This window comes from Rhinoraja longicauda, chromosome 33 (genome assembly GCF_053455715.1).
Source record: "Rhinoraja longicauda isolate Sanriku21f chromosome 33, sRhiLon1.1, whole genome shotgun sequence".
NCBI classification, from domain to species: domain Eukaryota; kingdom Metazoa; phylum Chordata; class Chondrichthyes; order Rajiformes; family Arhynchobatidae; genus Rhinoraja; species Rhinoraja longicauda.
Genome location: NC_135985.1, coordinates 21,619,021 through 21,635,768, shown reverse-complemented (window position 1 = coordinate 21,635,768; position 16,748 = coordinate 21,619,021). Strand labels below are relative to the sequence as shown.

General features: G+C 50.7%; 1 protein-coding gene across 1 annotated transcript in view; it reads right to left on the bottom strand.

Moving 5' to 3' along the window:
- chd2 (chromodomain helicase DNA binding protein 2) overlaps nucleotides 1–16,748 on the bottom strand; it is a 108,849-nt gene that overhangs the window by 15,874 nt on the left and 76,227 nt on the right. The window contains exons 28-34 of the mRNA XM_078427186.1: nucleotides 16,478–16,616; nucleotides 13,096–13,246; nucleotides 11,141–11,263; nucleotides 8,901–9,032; nucleotides 7,044–7,181; nucleotides 3,687–3,818; nucleotides 1,034–1,212 (exon numbers count right to left, since the gene is read on the bottom strand). Coding sequence (XP_078283312.1) covers nucleotides 1,034–1,212; nucleotides 3,687–3,818; nucleotides 7,044–7,181; nucleotides 8,901–9,032; nucleotides 11,141–11,263; nucleotides 13,096–13,246; nucleotides 16,478–16,616 — 994 coding nt within the window. The remainder of the gene's footprint in view (nucleotides 1–1,033; nucleotides 1,213–3,686; nucleotides 3,819–7,043; nucleotides 7,182–8,900; nucleotides 9,033–11,140; nucleotides 11,264–13,095; nucleotides 13,247–16,477; nucleotides 16,617–16,748) is intronic.

The following is a 16,748-nucleotide window of genomic DNA, read 5'->3' as shown; positions in this document are numbered from 1 at the left end:
GATTCCGGCAAGGAAGTTTCTTGTACATTAAATACATTTGTTTTCAAATGTCATTCAGTTAAATAAAGATTTGATAAGTTTCCTGAAGGGCAGAAAAGAACTGCAGATGCTGATTTTACACCGTAGACACAAGATGCTGGAGTAACTCAATAGTCCATAAGTTGTAGGAGCAGAATTAGGCCATTCGGCCCAATGAGTCTACTCCGCCATTCAATCATGGCTGATCTATCTTCCCATCTCAACCCCATTCTCCTGCTTGCTTCTCCCCATAACCCATGACACCAACACAAAGGCAGCGCCTTTACCACCTCAGATAGTTGAGGAACTTCAGAGTCTCTCTGAGGATCCTTCAGTGCTTCTACTCTGGGGCTGTAGAGAGCATCTTGTCCAGAAACATCTCAATCTGGTTTGGGAACAGCTCTGCCCAGGACAGGAAGGCTCTGCGCAGAGTAGTGCGTTCGGCTGAACGCACCATGGGAACTACACTCGCCTCCTGCAGGACCTATACATCAGGAGGTGCAGATCCAGAGCCAGCAACATTATGGGGGACCCCTGCCACCCCAGCAACGGACTGTTCCAGCTGCTACGGTCAGGCAAACGCCTCCGCTGTCACGCTGTGAAAACAGAGAGGATGAGACGGAGTTTCTTCCCACAGGCCATCAGGGCTGTTAACTCTCATATCACCAGGGACTAATTTAATTTACTGTATTAATTTATTTTTTGTGTTAATTTTTTTTTCTTTCTATTCTATTTTGTAGTTTAGCACAATCCACAGGCGTTGCCACTTTCATTTCACTGCACATCTTGTATATGTATGTGACAAATAAACTTGACTTGACTTGACCAAGAATCTACCTATTTCTGCCTCAGTGGGTCAGGCAGCATCTCTGGAGAAAAGGAACCCGTTCCTTCTTCAGGCTGAGAGTCAGGGAAGAGGGGAAACTGGAGGTATGGAAAGGTTCGGATCAAATCAAAGCTAATCGGTATCCGGACGGAGTGGACCTCGCCACGGGTGAGGGGTGGTTTAACGCACCTTCTCCAGATCTTGACGTGATCGGAGTCACTGTAGGCCTTCAAGCAGTCGGTGATGCGGTCCCCGATCTTCAGCAGGCAGCTGCGGGTGTGCTGCAGCTGTTCCTTCTCCGACAGCCCCTCCTCCGGCTTGTCCAGCTGCTTCAGAGCCTTCTTCACCGGCCGCATCCTCTCCTTGCACTGAGCGGGCAGCCAGAGGAAAAGATGCATCTCATCAGCGACCCACGTAAACCGCCGCATCGTCCAGCCGTGTGCTTACAATCTCAACCCTTCCCCACGGCCATTGTAGTCGCTGAGCTATTCTGCTGTCAGGACTTTAGCCTCCCTCCGACTCTATTCCTTGGAACGCAGGATCCATCCATCCATCCATCCATCCATCCATCCATCCATCCATCCATCCATCCATCCATCCATCCATCCATCCATCCATCCATCCATCCATCCATCCATCCATCCATCCATCCATCCATCCATCCATCCATCCATCCATCCATCCATCCATCCATCCATCCATCCATCCATCCATCCATCCATCCATCCATCCATCCATCCATCCATCCATCCATCCATCCATCCATCCATCCATCCATCCATCCATCCATCCATCCATCCATCCATCCATCCATCCATCCATCCATCCATCCATCCATCCATCCATCCATCCATCCATCCATCCATCCATCCATCCATCCATCCATCCATCCATCCATCCATCCATCCATCCATCCATCCATCCATCCATCCATCCATCCATCCATCCATCCATCCATCCATCCATCCATCCATCCATCCATCCATCCATCCATCCATCCATCCATCCATCCATCCATCCATCCATCCATCCATCCATCCATCCATCCATCCATCCATCCATCCATCCATCCATCCATCCATCCATCCATCCATCCATCCATCCATCCATCCATCCATCCATCCATCCATCCATCCATCCATCCATCCATCCATCCATCCATCCATCCATCCATCCATCCATCCATCCATCCATCCATCCATCCATCCATCCATCCATCCATCCATCCATCCATCCATCCATCCATCCATCCATCCATCCATCCATCCATCCATCCATCCATCCATCCATCCATCCATCCATCCATCCATCCATCCATCCATCCATCCATCCATCCATCCATCCATCCATCCATCCATCCATCCATCCATCCATCCATCCATCCATCCATCCATCCATCCATCCATCCATCCATCCATCCATCCATCCATCCATCCATCCATCCATCCATCCATCCATCCATCCATCCATCCATCCATCCATCCATCCATCCATCCATCCATCCATCCATCCATCCATCCATCCATCCATCCATCCATCCATCCATCCATCCATCCATCCATCCATCCATCCATCCATCCATCCATCCATCCATCCATCCATCCATCCATCCATCCATCCATCCATCCATCCATCCATCCATCCATCCATCCATCCATCCATCCATCCATCCATCCATCCATCCATCCATCCATCCATCCATCCATCCATCCATCCATCCATCCATCCATCCATCCATCCATCCATCCATCCATCCATCCATCCATCCATCCATCCATCCATCCATCCATCCATCCATCCATCCATCCATCCATCCATCCATCCATCCATCCATCCATCCATCCATCCATCCATCAATCAACCAATCAATCAATCAATCAATCAATCCATCCAACAATCAATCAATCAATCAATCATTCATTCATTCATTCATTCATTCATGCATTCATTCATTCAGTCATTCAGGAGGATGAGAATTCATCATATAGAGGTGTTACAAGATCACAAGAGGAATAGATTGGGTAAATGCACAGAGTCTTTAGACTTTAGAGATACAGCGTGGAAGCAGGTCCTTCAGCCCACCGAGTCTGTGCTGACCAGCGATCACCCCGTACATCCTATACATTATCCTACACACTAGGGACAATGTACAATTTTACCAAAGCCAATTAACCTACAAATCTGTACGTCTTTGGACTGTGGGCGGAAACCGGAGCACCCTGTGGAAACCCAGGTGGTCACGGGGAGAACGTACAAACTCCGTACAGACAGCACCTGTATTCATGATGGAACCCCGGTCGGTCTCTGGCGCTAGAAGGTAGCGGCTCTACCGCCACACCATTGTGCCACTCTTTTGCCCAGAGTCGGAGAATCGAGAACCAGAGGACGTAGGTTTAAAGTGAGGAGGGAAAGATTTTAATAGGAACCCGAGGGGCAACTTTTTTACACAAAAGGCAGTGTGTATATGGAACGAGCTGCCGGAGGGGGTAATTGAGGCAGGTGCTACCATAACATTTAACGAGACATTTGGACAGGTACATGGATAGGATAGGTTTAGAGGGATATGTGCCATGCATAGGCAGGTGGGACTAGTGGTAGATTGGGCATATTGGTTGGCGTGGGCAAGTTCAGCCGAGGGGCCTGTTTTCACGCTGTATGACTCTAAGCAGGCAATGGTTATGGCACACAGAGAGGCCATTTGTAATGTTTCTCACCCATTCATCAGCACAAGAGATACATTAGAAGATGAGCTGGTGCAACTTTTTTGCTTCCAACTCCTTCAAAGAGTGCATTGAAAAGCGTTGGCGCCGTGATATTCACCGCCGCGGCGTTGGTCACTTACGATGCTGAACGTCTCCTGGTCCAACTCATCCTCTCCCTCCTCCCCGATCGGTACCGGGTCATTGCCCGCCGTAATGTGCACCGGGCCCGCGGCAATGGACTTCCGCATCTTGTCCTTTGCGTCCGATTTCAGCTGGTCAGAAGAAATTGTGAAAAGTTACCGTTGAACATGGAACAGTTGTGTGGTGCAGCGGTAGAGTTGCTGCCTTACAGCACTTACAGAGACCCTGGTTCCATCCTGACTACATAGAAACATAGCTGCAGGAGTAGGCCATTCGGCCCTTCGAGCCTGTACGCACCACCATTCAATATGATCATGGCTGATCATTCAACTCAGTATCCCGTACCTGCCTTCTCTCCATACCCCCTGATCCCTTTAGCCACAAGGGCCACATCTAACTCCCTCTTAAATATAGCCAATGAACTGGCCTCAACTACCTTCTGTGGCAGAGAATTCCAGATTCACCACTCTCTGTGTGAAAAAAACCTTTCTCATCTCGGTCCTAAAAGACTTCCCCCTTATCCTTAAACTGTGACCCCTTGTTCTGGACTTCCCCAACATCGGGAACAATCTTCCTGCATCTAGCCTGTCCAACCCCTTAAGACTTCCCCAACTACTGTTCTGGACTTCCCCAACTACGGGAGCTGTCTGCACAGAGTTTGTACGTTCTCCCTGGGACCGCGTGGGTTTTCTCCGGTTTCTTCCCACACTCCAAAGACGTTTATATTTACAGGTTAATTGGCTTCAGTAAAATTGTAAAAAATGTCCCTAGAGTGTAGGAGATGAGTTGGATAGTGTTCGTGTACCGGATGATCGCTAGTTGGCGCAGACTCAGTGGCCCGAAGGGCCTGTTTCTACGCTACATCTCTAAAGGGTAAACGTACAGCACAGGAACAGGCCCTTCAGCCCATAATATCTGTGCCGAACATGATGTCAAGGCCAACTCTTACCTGCAGAGCCATGCACCTATCTTAAAGTCTCATAAACACCACTATCATATCTACCTCCATCACCATCCCTGGCAACGCGATCCAGGCACCCACCACCCTCTATGTAAAATACTTGCCCCGCACACCTATATACCAAAACTCTCGTTTGTTTGTTTGTTTGTTCCTGAACTACAGCCAAAATGGTACACGATAGTGCGACAATTTTAGGCCCACCTTACTCACCGTCGTCCCTTTGGTGCTAATGGAAGAAGTTTCATTGAAATCGGTGCTATATTTTTTAAGTTATTCACATTTTAAAGTTTAAATCTATCTCCTAGGGAGGGAGGATAAGGGGGGGTTGAGGGGGATGGAGTGGGGGGAGGGGAAGGGGGAGGAGGGGGGAGAGGGTGGAGGGAGGGGGTAGGGGGAGGGAGGGAGGATGAGGGGGGGTTGAGGGGGGATGGAGTGGGGAAGGGAGGAGGGGGAGGGTGGGGAGGAGGGAGGGGAAGGGGGAGCGGAAGGGGGTAGGGAGAGGGTAGGGGGAGAGTGGGGGGAGGAGGGAGGGGGAGAGGGTGGGGGAGGAGGGAGGGGGTAGGGGGAGGTAGGGGGTGGAAGGATGAGGGGGGGTTGAGGGGGATGGAGTGGGGGAGGGGAAGGGGAGGGAGGGAGGGGGAGGAGGGAGGGGAAGGGGGAGGGTAGGGGGAGAGTGGGGGGAGGAGGGAGGGGGGAGGAGAGGGTGCTGCACCAATGCAGGAGAGGTTTGGGCCCGACAGGTCCACTTGGTCTGGTCGCCTTTAAACGTTGCCTCCTTCACCTTGAAGTTACGCCCTCTAGTGTTTGACATTTCCATCCTGGGGAAGAAGATTCTGACTTATCTGTGTCACTCATCATTTTATATATTCTATCAAGTCTCCCCTCAACCTTTCCAGAAGAAACTATCCAAGTCTGTTCACTCTCTCTTTACATCTAATCCCCCCTAATCCAGGCAGTGTTCCGGCCCGGCCTGGCTTGGCCTGCATCCTTTCGGAAGCCTGCACACCCTTCCTGTGCTGCAAGCAATGCACCAAATGCAGCCGAACCAAATGTCCTATAAACCTGCAGCATCACTACACGTGTAGGAAGGAACTGCAGATACTGGTTTAAATCTGACCAGTACGTGAATCGTCACGTGTGGCTGCGCCTAACGGCTGCGGCTCTCTGGCAGTCTGTCTGTATTTTTTCCTTTTTTTGTGTCTGTGTGTCGGTGTTGGGATGCTTTTTGTTTCTGTTTTTGGCTGTGTATGTGTGGGGGGGGGGGTGGGGGGGTGGGGGAAACCTTTCTTTTATTAGGTCTCATCCCCGGGGCGCAGCTCGGCCGCGGGGCCTTCCATCGCCGGCGTGGCTCGGCCGCGGGACGTTTCAGTGCCCGGCGTGGCTCGGCCACGGGGCCTCCCATCCCCTTGCAGGGGCTGTGCGTGTCGGTCGCCTCGTTAGGGGTCGAGCTGCCTGTCCGTGGGCGTGGAGGGAAGAGAGTGGAGGTTTTGTTGCCTTCCACCACAGTGAGGGGTGTTTGGACTCACTGTGATGGATGTTTGTCTTGGGGTCGTGTGTACTGTGTACTTTTTTCTTTTTTTTGTTGTGTTTTGTGACTGCTGTAATTTCGTTCGGTATTTGTACCGAATGACAATAAAGTTCTGTACTGTTATAAACCGACGATAGACGCAAAAAACTGGAGTAACTCAGCGGGTCAGGCAGCATCTCTGGAGAGAAGGAACAGGCGACGTTTCGGGACGAGACCCTTCGTCAGTTAATTTACAATTAGACCAAGCCAATCGGTCTGAAACATAGAAAATAGGTGCAGGAGTAGGCCATTCGGCCCTTCGAGCCTGCACCGCCATTCAATATGATCATTGCTGATCATCCAACTCAGTATCCCGTACCTGCCTTCTCTCCATACCCCCTGATCCCTTTAGCCACAAGGGCCACATCTAACTCCCTCTTAAATATAGCCAATGAACTGGCCTCAACTACCTTCTGTGGCAGAGAATTCCACAGATTCACCACTCTCTGTGTGAAGAAGGGTCTCGGCCCGAAACGTCACCCATTCCTTCCCTCCGGAGATGCTGCCTGACCCGCTGAGTTACTCTGGGCATTTTGTGTCTAACACCACTACTCCAAGCTCCGAATGATGAAGGATTCCCCTCATGGTCTGATCCCATGCTCCCTGACCTCACTGGGGCACAGTGCACAGCGGAGTCCGGCCTTCCCGAAGGACGAGTCCCGACCTGAAACATCGCCCATCCATTCCCCTCCACGGATGCTGCCTGACCCGCTGAATTCTTCCAGCAGGTGGTTTTTCACTACAGATCCCAGCATCCGCAGTCTCTCGTCTCCAATTAAAAGCCCCACGTTTACTCTGACGTGGCGGACAAGTCAACGTTCTGGTTACCTTGTCCTTCTTGGCCTTGGCCTTCTTCTTCCCCTTCTGCCCATCCTTTTCCTTCTTAACATCGCCCTTCTCCTTGTTCTCTTTGTTGTCTTTCTTCTTCAGCTTCTTCTTCATGGGGGTTCGGTCCAAACTGCCGTCCTGCAGAGAAAGCAACCAACACGTGCCCTTAAACCAGGCGCTAGTGAAGACGTCTACACTGGGATCCAGGTCACCTCTGCTTCACCTACATCATGAGATCTGCAACATAACGTCTAGTTTAGTGTTTTAGTTTGGAGATTCAGCATGGAAACAGGCCCTTCGGCCCACCGAGTCCATGCCGACCAGCGACCCCCGCACACATACACTATCCTGCACGCTCCAGGGACAGTTTACAATTATACCAAGCCTATTAACCTACAAACCTGTACTGCTTTGGAGTTCATTATATTGGACCGCCATCGTCCATTATAATCCAAAATGTTCTGCCTGAAAAGGCCAAGGAAGTGGTTTCATTCATAATTTTTAAATGGAAGTTGAAGAAACAGAAAAGCACAGACCATGATGAGGGTGGCAACAAAAGAGCAGGGTGTGGGACCATTTAGATAGCTCTCTCGACGAGATTTAGACTTTACTTTAGAGATACAGCACAGAAACAGGCCCTTCGGCCCACCGAGTCCACGCCGACCAGCGATCACACTGACCTCTTGTACTATCCTACACTCCAGGGACAATTCGCAATTTTACAGAAGTCCATTAACCTCCAAACCCGCAGGTCTTTGGAATGTGGGAGGAAACCGGAGCACCCGGAGAAAACCCACGCGGTCACAGGGAAAAACGTGCAAACTCCATACAGACAGCACCTGCAGTCGGGATGGCACTTGGGTGTCTGGTGCTATAAGACAGCAGCTCTACTGCTGCGCCACCGTGCCGCCCCTAGGCAGGTAAAGTGGGCCAATTTATTCCTGTGGGATTCACTAACACTTGAGCAGCACAGAGAGAGGTCAACCTGTCGCTATTTAACACCGCCAGCTGTGCTCCGGAAACCCCTTGACAACATCAACTACCACCACTCAACATGGAGGTCCACCACCAAATTTTAAAGACAATCAGAGGGAAATAAGTGCTGGTCTTGTTTTCTAAAAGCCCCACATTCTAAAAGAAAACAAGAGGGAACTACAAACAGCAATTTTGTTTTAGTGTAGAGATATAGTGCGGAAACAGGCCCTTCGGCCCACCGAGTCCACGCTGACTAGCGATCATCTCATATACTAGCACTATCCTACACACGAGGAACAATTTACAATTTTTACTGAAGCCAGTAAACAGGTCCTTCAGCCCACCGAGTCCATGGTGAAGGGGGGAACGATTTAATGGGAACCCGAGGGGTAACGTTCTTACACACAGGGTGGTAGATATATAGAACAAGTGGAAAATGATTCCAGAGTACAACAAATGCAGGAAGGAACCGCAGATGCTGGTTTACACTCTAGATAGACACAAAACGCTGGAGTAACTCAACGGGATAGGCATCATCTCTGGAGAGAAGGAATAAGTGACGTTTTGGGTCAAGACCCTTCGTCTGACTGCTGAGTTTGACGGTTCTCCCAGTCTGAAGAAAGGTCTCGATCCAAAATGTCGCCTATTCCTTTTCTCCAGAGATGCTGCCTGACCCACTGAGTTTGGCTCTACCTCCAGAGTACAACAACAATTGGACATGGACTTTGGCAGGAATGAACTGATCTGGCAAATCCTTGTGGATTTTGGTGCGCATTATCTGGCACAGCAGGAAGAAGGTGTTCCTCGGTACTTGGGGAGAGCAGCCAGTGATATCTCCTCGAAGGGAAAGCTGGATTCAAACGGGGACAGTCCTCCGCTCACCTTCAGCTCACCATCCTCCTCCGAAGCATTGTCACCGTGCCGGGGTGAGGAGATATCGTTGCCACTCTCATCCTTCAGTCTGGGTGCCTTGTTTTCCTTCTTCACCCTTGGCTTCCGCTTCTTGGGTTTGGACTATTCGACACAGAGCAACAGTTACAAAATGGTGCAGGCAGGAGGTCCCACATCAAGCTTTGCTCAAAGCCCGCCAATTCAGTGGAGGAGGCGGATTCAGCTTAGTTCGGCTTACTGTCACCTGTAGCGAGGCGCAGTGAAAAGCTTTCGTTGCGCGCTAACCCGGTCAGCGGAAAGACGATACGTGATATTGCCCAGACGGTCACACAAACCAACCTCCCTTCCACGGACTCCGTTTATTCCTCACACTGCCTCGGTCGGCAAGGCCAGCAGCATAGTCAAGGACGGTGAATGGATCGATTGCAACCATGTACTGTCTTTCCGCTGACTGGTCAGCACGCAACAAAAGCTTTTCACTGTACCTCGGTACACGTGGCAACAAACAATAAATTAAACTGAACTGAAAGGGGATTACCTTTGGCGAAGACATTATCAAGGCTTCTCCGATCTTGAACATGATTATATTGAACTCGACACGACCAGACTGAGGAACAGATTCTTCCCCTCTGAATGGTCCTTCACTAAGCGGGGATAAGTGATGGATTCACCTCTCCCTCACTGAGGACAGTGGACTTTGTCTCTGCCACTCGTGCGCTACATTGCGGAGAACTATATTCTGCGGTATCACAAAATGCTGGAGTAACTCAGCGGGTCAGGCAGCATCTCAGGAGAGAAGGAATGGGTGACGTTTCGGGTCGAGACCCTTCTTCAGACTGATGTCAGTGGAGGGGGAGAGACAAAGAAAGGATATAGTTGGAGACAGGAAGACAGTGGGAGAACTGAGAAGGGGGAGGGGAAAGAGGGGGACAGAGGAACTATCTGAAGTTAGAGAAATCAATGTTCATGCCGCTGGGGTGTAAGCTGCCCAAACAAAATATGAGGTGCTGTTCCTCCAATTTGTGGTGGACCTCACAGTGGCACTGGAGGAGGCCCATGACAGAAAGGTCAGACTGGGAGTGGGAGGGGGAGTTGAAGTGCTCAACCACCGGGAGATCAGGCGGACCGAGCGCAGGTGTTGAGCGAAACGATCGCCGAGCCTGCGTTTGGTCTCGCCGATGTAGAGAAGTTGACATCTGGAGCAGCGGATGCAATAGATGAGGTTGGAGGAGGTGCAGGTGAACCTCTGCCTCACCTGGAAAGACTGTTTGGGTCCTTGGATGGAGTCGAGGGGGAAGGTAAAGGGACAGGTGTTGCATCTCCTGTGATTCTGCACTCTGTATTTTCCCCATTGCTCTACCTAATGTGCTTGAGTTGGACTTGATTGCATTTCTGTATAAAATAATTTGATCTAATTGGATCGCAGGCAAGACAAAGCTTATCAGTGTACCATGACAAGTATAAACCTACACTATTTAAGTTCGACTTGATTATATTAATTTAACAAATTTTAAGAAAAATAAACCTAAACATACAACGCCTACGATCTCCTCCAGAGAAGAGATTTTTTTAATCCTCTTTGTGATTGTGGATTCTTTGGTGGGACTTTAAAAGAGGTTATCTTCTGAATCTCATTTGTTTAAGGTAGAATGTCCCTCTGGGAATTGATGGGAGCAGGCAGCACAGAAGGCGAGCATTCAGGTCAACCAAACAACATTGGGGTAGGCCCGGTAGAGTCGCTGCCGAACAGCGCTAGAGTCCCAGGATCGATCCTGACTACGGGCGCTGTCTGTACGGAGTTTGTACGTTCTCCGCGTGAGTTTTCTCCGGGTGCTCCGGTTTCCTCCCACACTACAAAGATGTACAGGTTTTTGTAGATTAATTGGCTTTGGTAAAAAAATTGTAAATGGTCTCTAGTGCGTAGGATAGTGTCCAGTGATCGGGGATCGCTGGTCGGCACAGACTTAGTGGGCCTGTTTCTGCTCTGTATCTCTGAACTAAACTATCCACCCATTAGAGTATTCCCATAGATAAGGTGATCACAGAAATGAAGTACTTCCATTCATTTTCCCGTGTGTGTGATCATTCCCATGGATCCCATGTGCTTCTCCCCATCCCAACCCATCAGCCAGGATTGTGGCCGACCTCCCAACTCAACTCCTCATCCCCTCCCTGCCCATTCCCCACGTGTCCTCCACCTCTCCCACCCCAGGAGCTCTCTCCGCACTGACCTTCTCTTCCTGCTTAAATCCGGCCTTCTTGTTCATGTCTTTCTTCAGCAGTCTGATCAGGTAATCGGCCCGTGACTGGAGGTGCTTGGCCTGCGGCTTGTGATTTGGATCGGCAGGGAGAATCTGGAGGGGGAAGAGACGTGGACGATGTTCAGATCAGGGCCAGCCTGAAGCACGGGACAGAGACAAAGTCACAGACAAGCAACGCAAGAAAGGTTCCTCGATTACACCGTGCGCTGCATGCTCTGTACCTCTGCGCACTGTAACTAGATTTCAAAGTCTGGGTATAGCTCCCTTGGCAAATGGACCAAGATGTTAGTGGCTGTATTACGGAAGCACTTCATTATTTTCAAATACCCGGTGATTCCCAGTGAAAGCCTGCACTGGCAGTCAACACTACACGGATACGATACTTGGTGTGATCCTCACTGATACTGGGATTTACCCTCATCACAGTCAGTGCCCACACACATGTATGTGAACACACACGCACACACACACACACACAGGCACGCACACACACACACAAACACACACAGGCACATACCTAGACGCACACACACACACACAGCGGCACACACACACACAGAAACACAAGCAGACATGGGCACACGCAGACAAACACGGGTACATGCAGATGAAGTCATGGGTACACGCAGACATGGGTACACGCAGACATGGGCAGATAGGACACACACAGACATGGGCACACAGAGATACAGGCACATGCATTTGAAGACATGGGCACACGTGGACACAGACATGGGCACATACGTGCACACTTGGGCACACACACACCGACAGACAGGCACACAGACACACAAACATGGGCACAAACAGACACAGATGCACAGAGCCAAGGGCACACACAGGCACACGCATACACACGCATACACACGCAGACACGGGTACATGCAGACACGGGTAGACAGGGCACACACAGGCACACGCATACACACACAGACACACGCATACACACGCAGACACGGGTACATGCAGACACGGGTAGACAGGGCACACACAGGCACAAGCACACGCACACAAGTACAGACACAGGTAAATGCCCGCACGGACACATGCACACATCTACACGCAACCCCCCTCCCATCTCCTGCCCACAACTGTGCTGTGCTGCTGGGGGAGGGCAGAGGGAGAGGCCTGAGGTAGGGGCACCTCGTGGTGACCGGGACTGATGGTGTCTGAGGCGGGGAGTCAGGCAGGCCCCACCCCCCCCCCGTTCACCAGTGTTGGAGGGCGGGAGGGAACCAAACCCCGTGCCCCTTGGTGCTGAGTGTTGATGCTGGACAATGGAACTCTCCTTTATTTCAGTCATCAAGCAACTGCCCCCACCCCCCCTCCCATCCCTACGCCCCGACAAATCACAGGGGACGTTGGGTGATCTCTCCTCACCAGCTTGGACCATCTGAGCAGCCCCTGCCTTGTGCCACTCCGCCAAGCACAGCATCCTGAGGCCTCCTTGGGTATCGGACCCATGCCGGTGAGAGTCGCCAAACGTACTGCACCCACAACCCCTGGCAGAACACACAGTTAAATTACCCCATTTATGGGAAGATGGACACAAAATGCTGGAGCAACTCAGCGGGTCGGGCAGCATCTCCGGAGAGAAGGAACGGGTGACGTATCCGGTCAGGGCTCTTCTTCTGTCCGAAGAAGGGTGTCGACCCAAAACGTCACCCGTTCCTTCTCTCCGGAGATGCTGCCCGTCCCGCTGAGTTACTCCAGCATCTGTAGTTCCTACCTACACATGCCCCGTTGTGGGGCTGTGCTTTGATGCCATTTTTACAGGGGAGCCTATTGCAAGATGCGATTCCCGGGAAAACTACCTAAAGGAGAGGAAACGTCACAAAGGAACACAGGATGACCCCCCTCCCTCCCTGATTTGGTGGGTGCAAAGCAAGCTGCAGGTTGATTGAATGGAACATGGAATGGCCTACCTTATTGGTAAGCTGCAGTTCTGGGTCCATTTTTATCTGCTCCCAGTTGCTATAACCACACTCATAGATCCCTATCAGCAAATTGGAATCCTCCTCCACACCCCAATCTGTGTCGAAATGCACAACCTTGGCGTGACAGGTCAGGCGGTACCTACATAGCAGGAACAGTGTGTAAGGCACGGAACGTCTTCGAGATCACACGCTAAACTGACCTTATTTGCCAGTGCCCAGAAACGCGAGTCCCCCCCACAGAGCCTGACCGCGGGAGAAGACGGCAGGGGAAGAGTAAAGACATTCTGGCCTTCCATCACAGTCAGGAGGTGACTGGAGGAGACTCACTGTGATGGATGCTTCTTTTTGTTTTGTGTTGGTTTGTGATTGTGTGTGTTATTGCTTATTTTTATTGCTCTTATTGTTGGACTGTGGGTAATCTTTCATTTCACTGCACATGTGACAATTAAAATTGACTATTGATGTTCCAGGGAGTTTGGAGGTAGAGATATACACCTCTGGTGCACCAAGTCCATGCCCACCATCGATGACCCGTACACATCTGGGACAGCTTCTTCCCAAACGTTACCAGGCCATCCTACCAACAGCTCGAGAGCGATCCTGAACTACTATTTCCCCCATTTGAGAACCTCAGACTATCGTTCACTTTACACTAAGTGTTATTCCCTTGTCATGTAGCTTGTTGTCTTTCCGCTGGCTGGTTAGCACGCAGTTAAAGTTTGTCACATGTGACAATAAACTAAACTGAACTGGGCACTAAATGTTATCCACGTTATTCCATTTATCCTGTGTCTGTATACTGGGAATGACTCGATTGTAATCATATATTGTCTTACTGCTGACTGGTTTGCACGCAACAAAGGTTTTTCACTGTACCTTGTCACACGTGACAATAAAGTAAACACATTGGTTCCCAGTTATCCCACTATCGCATCCCCTCGCGACCCAATTTACCGAGGCCGATTCACCTACAAACCTACGCGTCTTTTTTTGGGGGGGATGTGCGAGAAGGAAACACAGGTTAGAATGTGCAAACTCCACGTAGACAGCACCCGGGGTCAGGATCGAACCCGGGTCTCCGGCGCTGCGAGGCGGCGGCTCGATCCGCTGAGCCACCGTGCCGCCGAATTCTCTCTGTGGAGTAAAGTCCACATTTACCGCCCATCGTTTGGGAAGACCAAGTGAGCCGCTAACATTTATTCTGTTACTTCTTTTTTTTTTAAACAAGAAACTTTAAAGACTTAACACGATTGAAAATCCTACGTTAGCTTACACCAGCTGTTCCCGTGTAGTGAAAGGATGCTGTCCCATGCCTGGCCCAGGATGGTTGCCCACAATCCCAACTGGGACTGCTGCACCCTCAGCCTCTCTTGCTGGAGGAGCCCTGTCTCAGCGCCCCAGTGGGGAAAGTGACCACAAATATCTGATCCACACACCCCCACAGGCATGGGACATTGAACTTCACGTGCCTCTGGTTGGACAGTCATGCCGGGAGATGCCAGCAGCTCTCTGCGATTTACCAGCACACTTTGGTCTGCTGCATTTCTCTGCGATTTATCTGCACGTAAGGACACTTTCCCCAGCAACCACAGGAGATGCAACACCTGTCCCTTTACCTTCCCCCTCAACTCCATCCAAGGACCCAATCAGTCTTTCCAGGTGAGACAGAGGTTCACCTGCACCTCCTCCAACCTCATCTATTGCATCCGCTGCTCTAGATGTCAACTTCTTTACATCGGCGAAACCAAACGCAGGCTCGGCGATCGTTTCGCTCAACACCTTCGCTCAGTCCGCCTTAACCAACCTGATCTCCCGGTGGCTGAGCACTTCAACTCCCCCTCCCACTCCCAGACTGACCTTTCTGTCATGGGCCTCCTCCAGTGCCATAGTGAGGCTCACCGGAAATTGGAGGAACAGCACCTCATATTTCGCCTGGGCAGCTTGCAGCCCAGTGGTATGAACATCGACTTCTCCAACTTTAGATAGTTCCTCTGTCCCTCTCTTCCCCTCCCCCTTCCCAGTTCTCACTCTATCTTCCTGTCTCCACCTGTATCCTTCCTTTGTCCCGCCCCCCTGACATCAGTCTGAAGAAGGGTCTCGACCCGAAACGTCGCCCATTCCTTTTCTCCTGAGATGCTGCCTGACCTGCTGAGTTACTCCAGCATTTTGAGAATAAATACCTTCGATTTGTACCAGCATCTGCTGCAGGACCTGTGCAGATCCCAGAGGAGCAGCTCCCAGCTCACCACATTATAATCAAGTTTAAGGAAAAGGACCTCGACAGCACAGACCCGGGTTCGATCCTGACCTCGGGTGCTGTCTGTGTGGAGTTTGCACAATCTCTCCGTGGCTGCTACCCGAGGGCAGTCGAGGATGGGCCGTAAATGCAGACTTTCCTGGCATTGCCCACAGTCGGAATTGGGCAGCACGCTGGCGCAGTTGTTGCCTCACAGCGCCGGGTCCGATCCTTGCCTCGGGTGCTGTCTGTGTGGAGTTTGCATGTTCTTCCTGTGTAACCGCGTGGGTTTCCCCCTGGGTGCTCCTGTTTCCTCCCACATCCCAAAGATGTGGCGAGGGTTTGCAGGATAATTGGCCCCCAGTGTGCAGAGAGTGGATGAGAATGTGGAATGAAATAGAACGAGTGTGAACAGGTGATGATCGATGGTCGGTGTGGACTTGGTCGGCCCGCCCTGACGACATTTCTTTCCTCAATTGGACCTTGTTGGTCAGCATGGGCAAGTTGGGCCGAAGGGTCTGTTTCCATGCTGTCTAACGCTACGACTCCAATTTACATTAATGGTTCATTTACGACTTTAACTGCAATTTGGTTCCGGTTAGTTTCCTTTCTTTCAGACTTAATTAAATACCTACATTTAATTAAATACTCACCTGGATTCAAATTCCATGGCTGCTAGAGAGGGATTTAACCTCATGACCAACGACACAATGAGAACAACTTGACCCTAATTTATTGGCGTCAACGGTCCACCAGGCACAGTCTTCCCTCTGGAACCCCATCTATCCTCCAACGCACCTCAAACGCTTGACATTTACCAGTGAGGGTTGGCATTGACTGGATCCCCACCGGCTGGTGTCACGACTGATCCCAAAAGAAGGATGAGAGGGGATCTTATCGAAACGTATAAGATTATTAAGGGGTCGGACACGTTAGAGGCAGGAAACATGTTCCCAATGTTGGGGGAGTCCAGAACAAGGGGCCACAGTTTAAGAATAAGGAGTGATTAATGCAGTAATTAATCTGTTCCAATTATTTCCAACTTATTGGAAGGACTGCCATGGAAAATCTTTTCACACAAAGATATAAATGCCTCAGTTCATTGTCACTTCAATCACAAATTACCAAACTCACTTCTTCCTTTCTTCAGGGTCGAGAGGAATGGTTTTATGCAAGGCCTCAAATTCGTCCTCGTGAATGAGAATTGACCGAACGTTGACCTGGACTCCTGACACCTTGATGGTTGGGCCCCTCTTTTTCCCCGGACCCTTCCCTGCAAGAGAGGCGGAGATAACGTGTGAGGGCAACTGTTCACGCAACACAACGGCGGCCTCACCTTCCAGCTCTCTGCGCCAACCGAGACCTTCTTTCACGTTCGTAAGTCGTAGGATCAGAATTAGGCCAT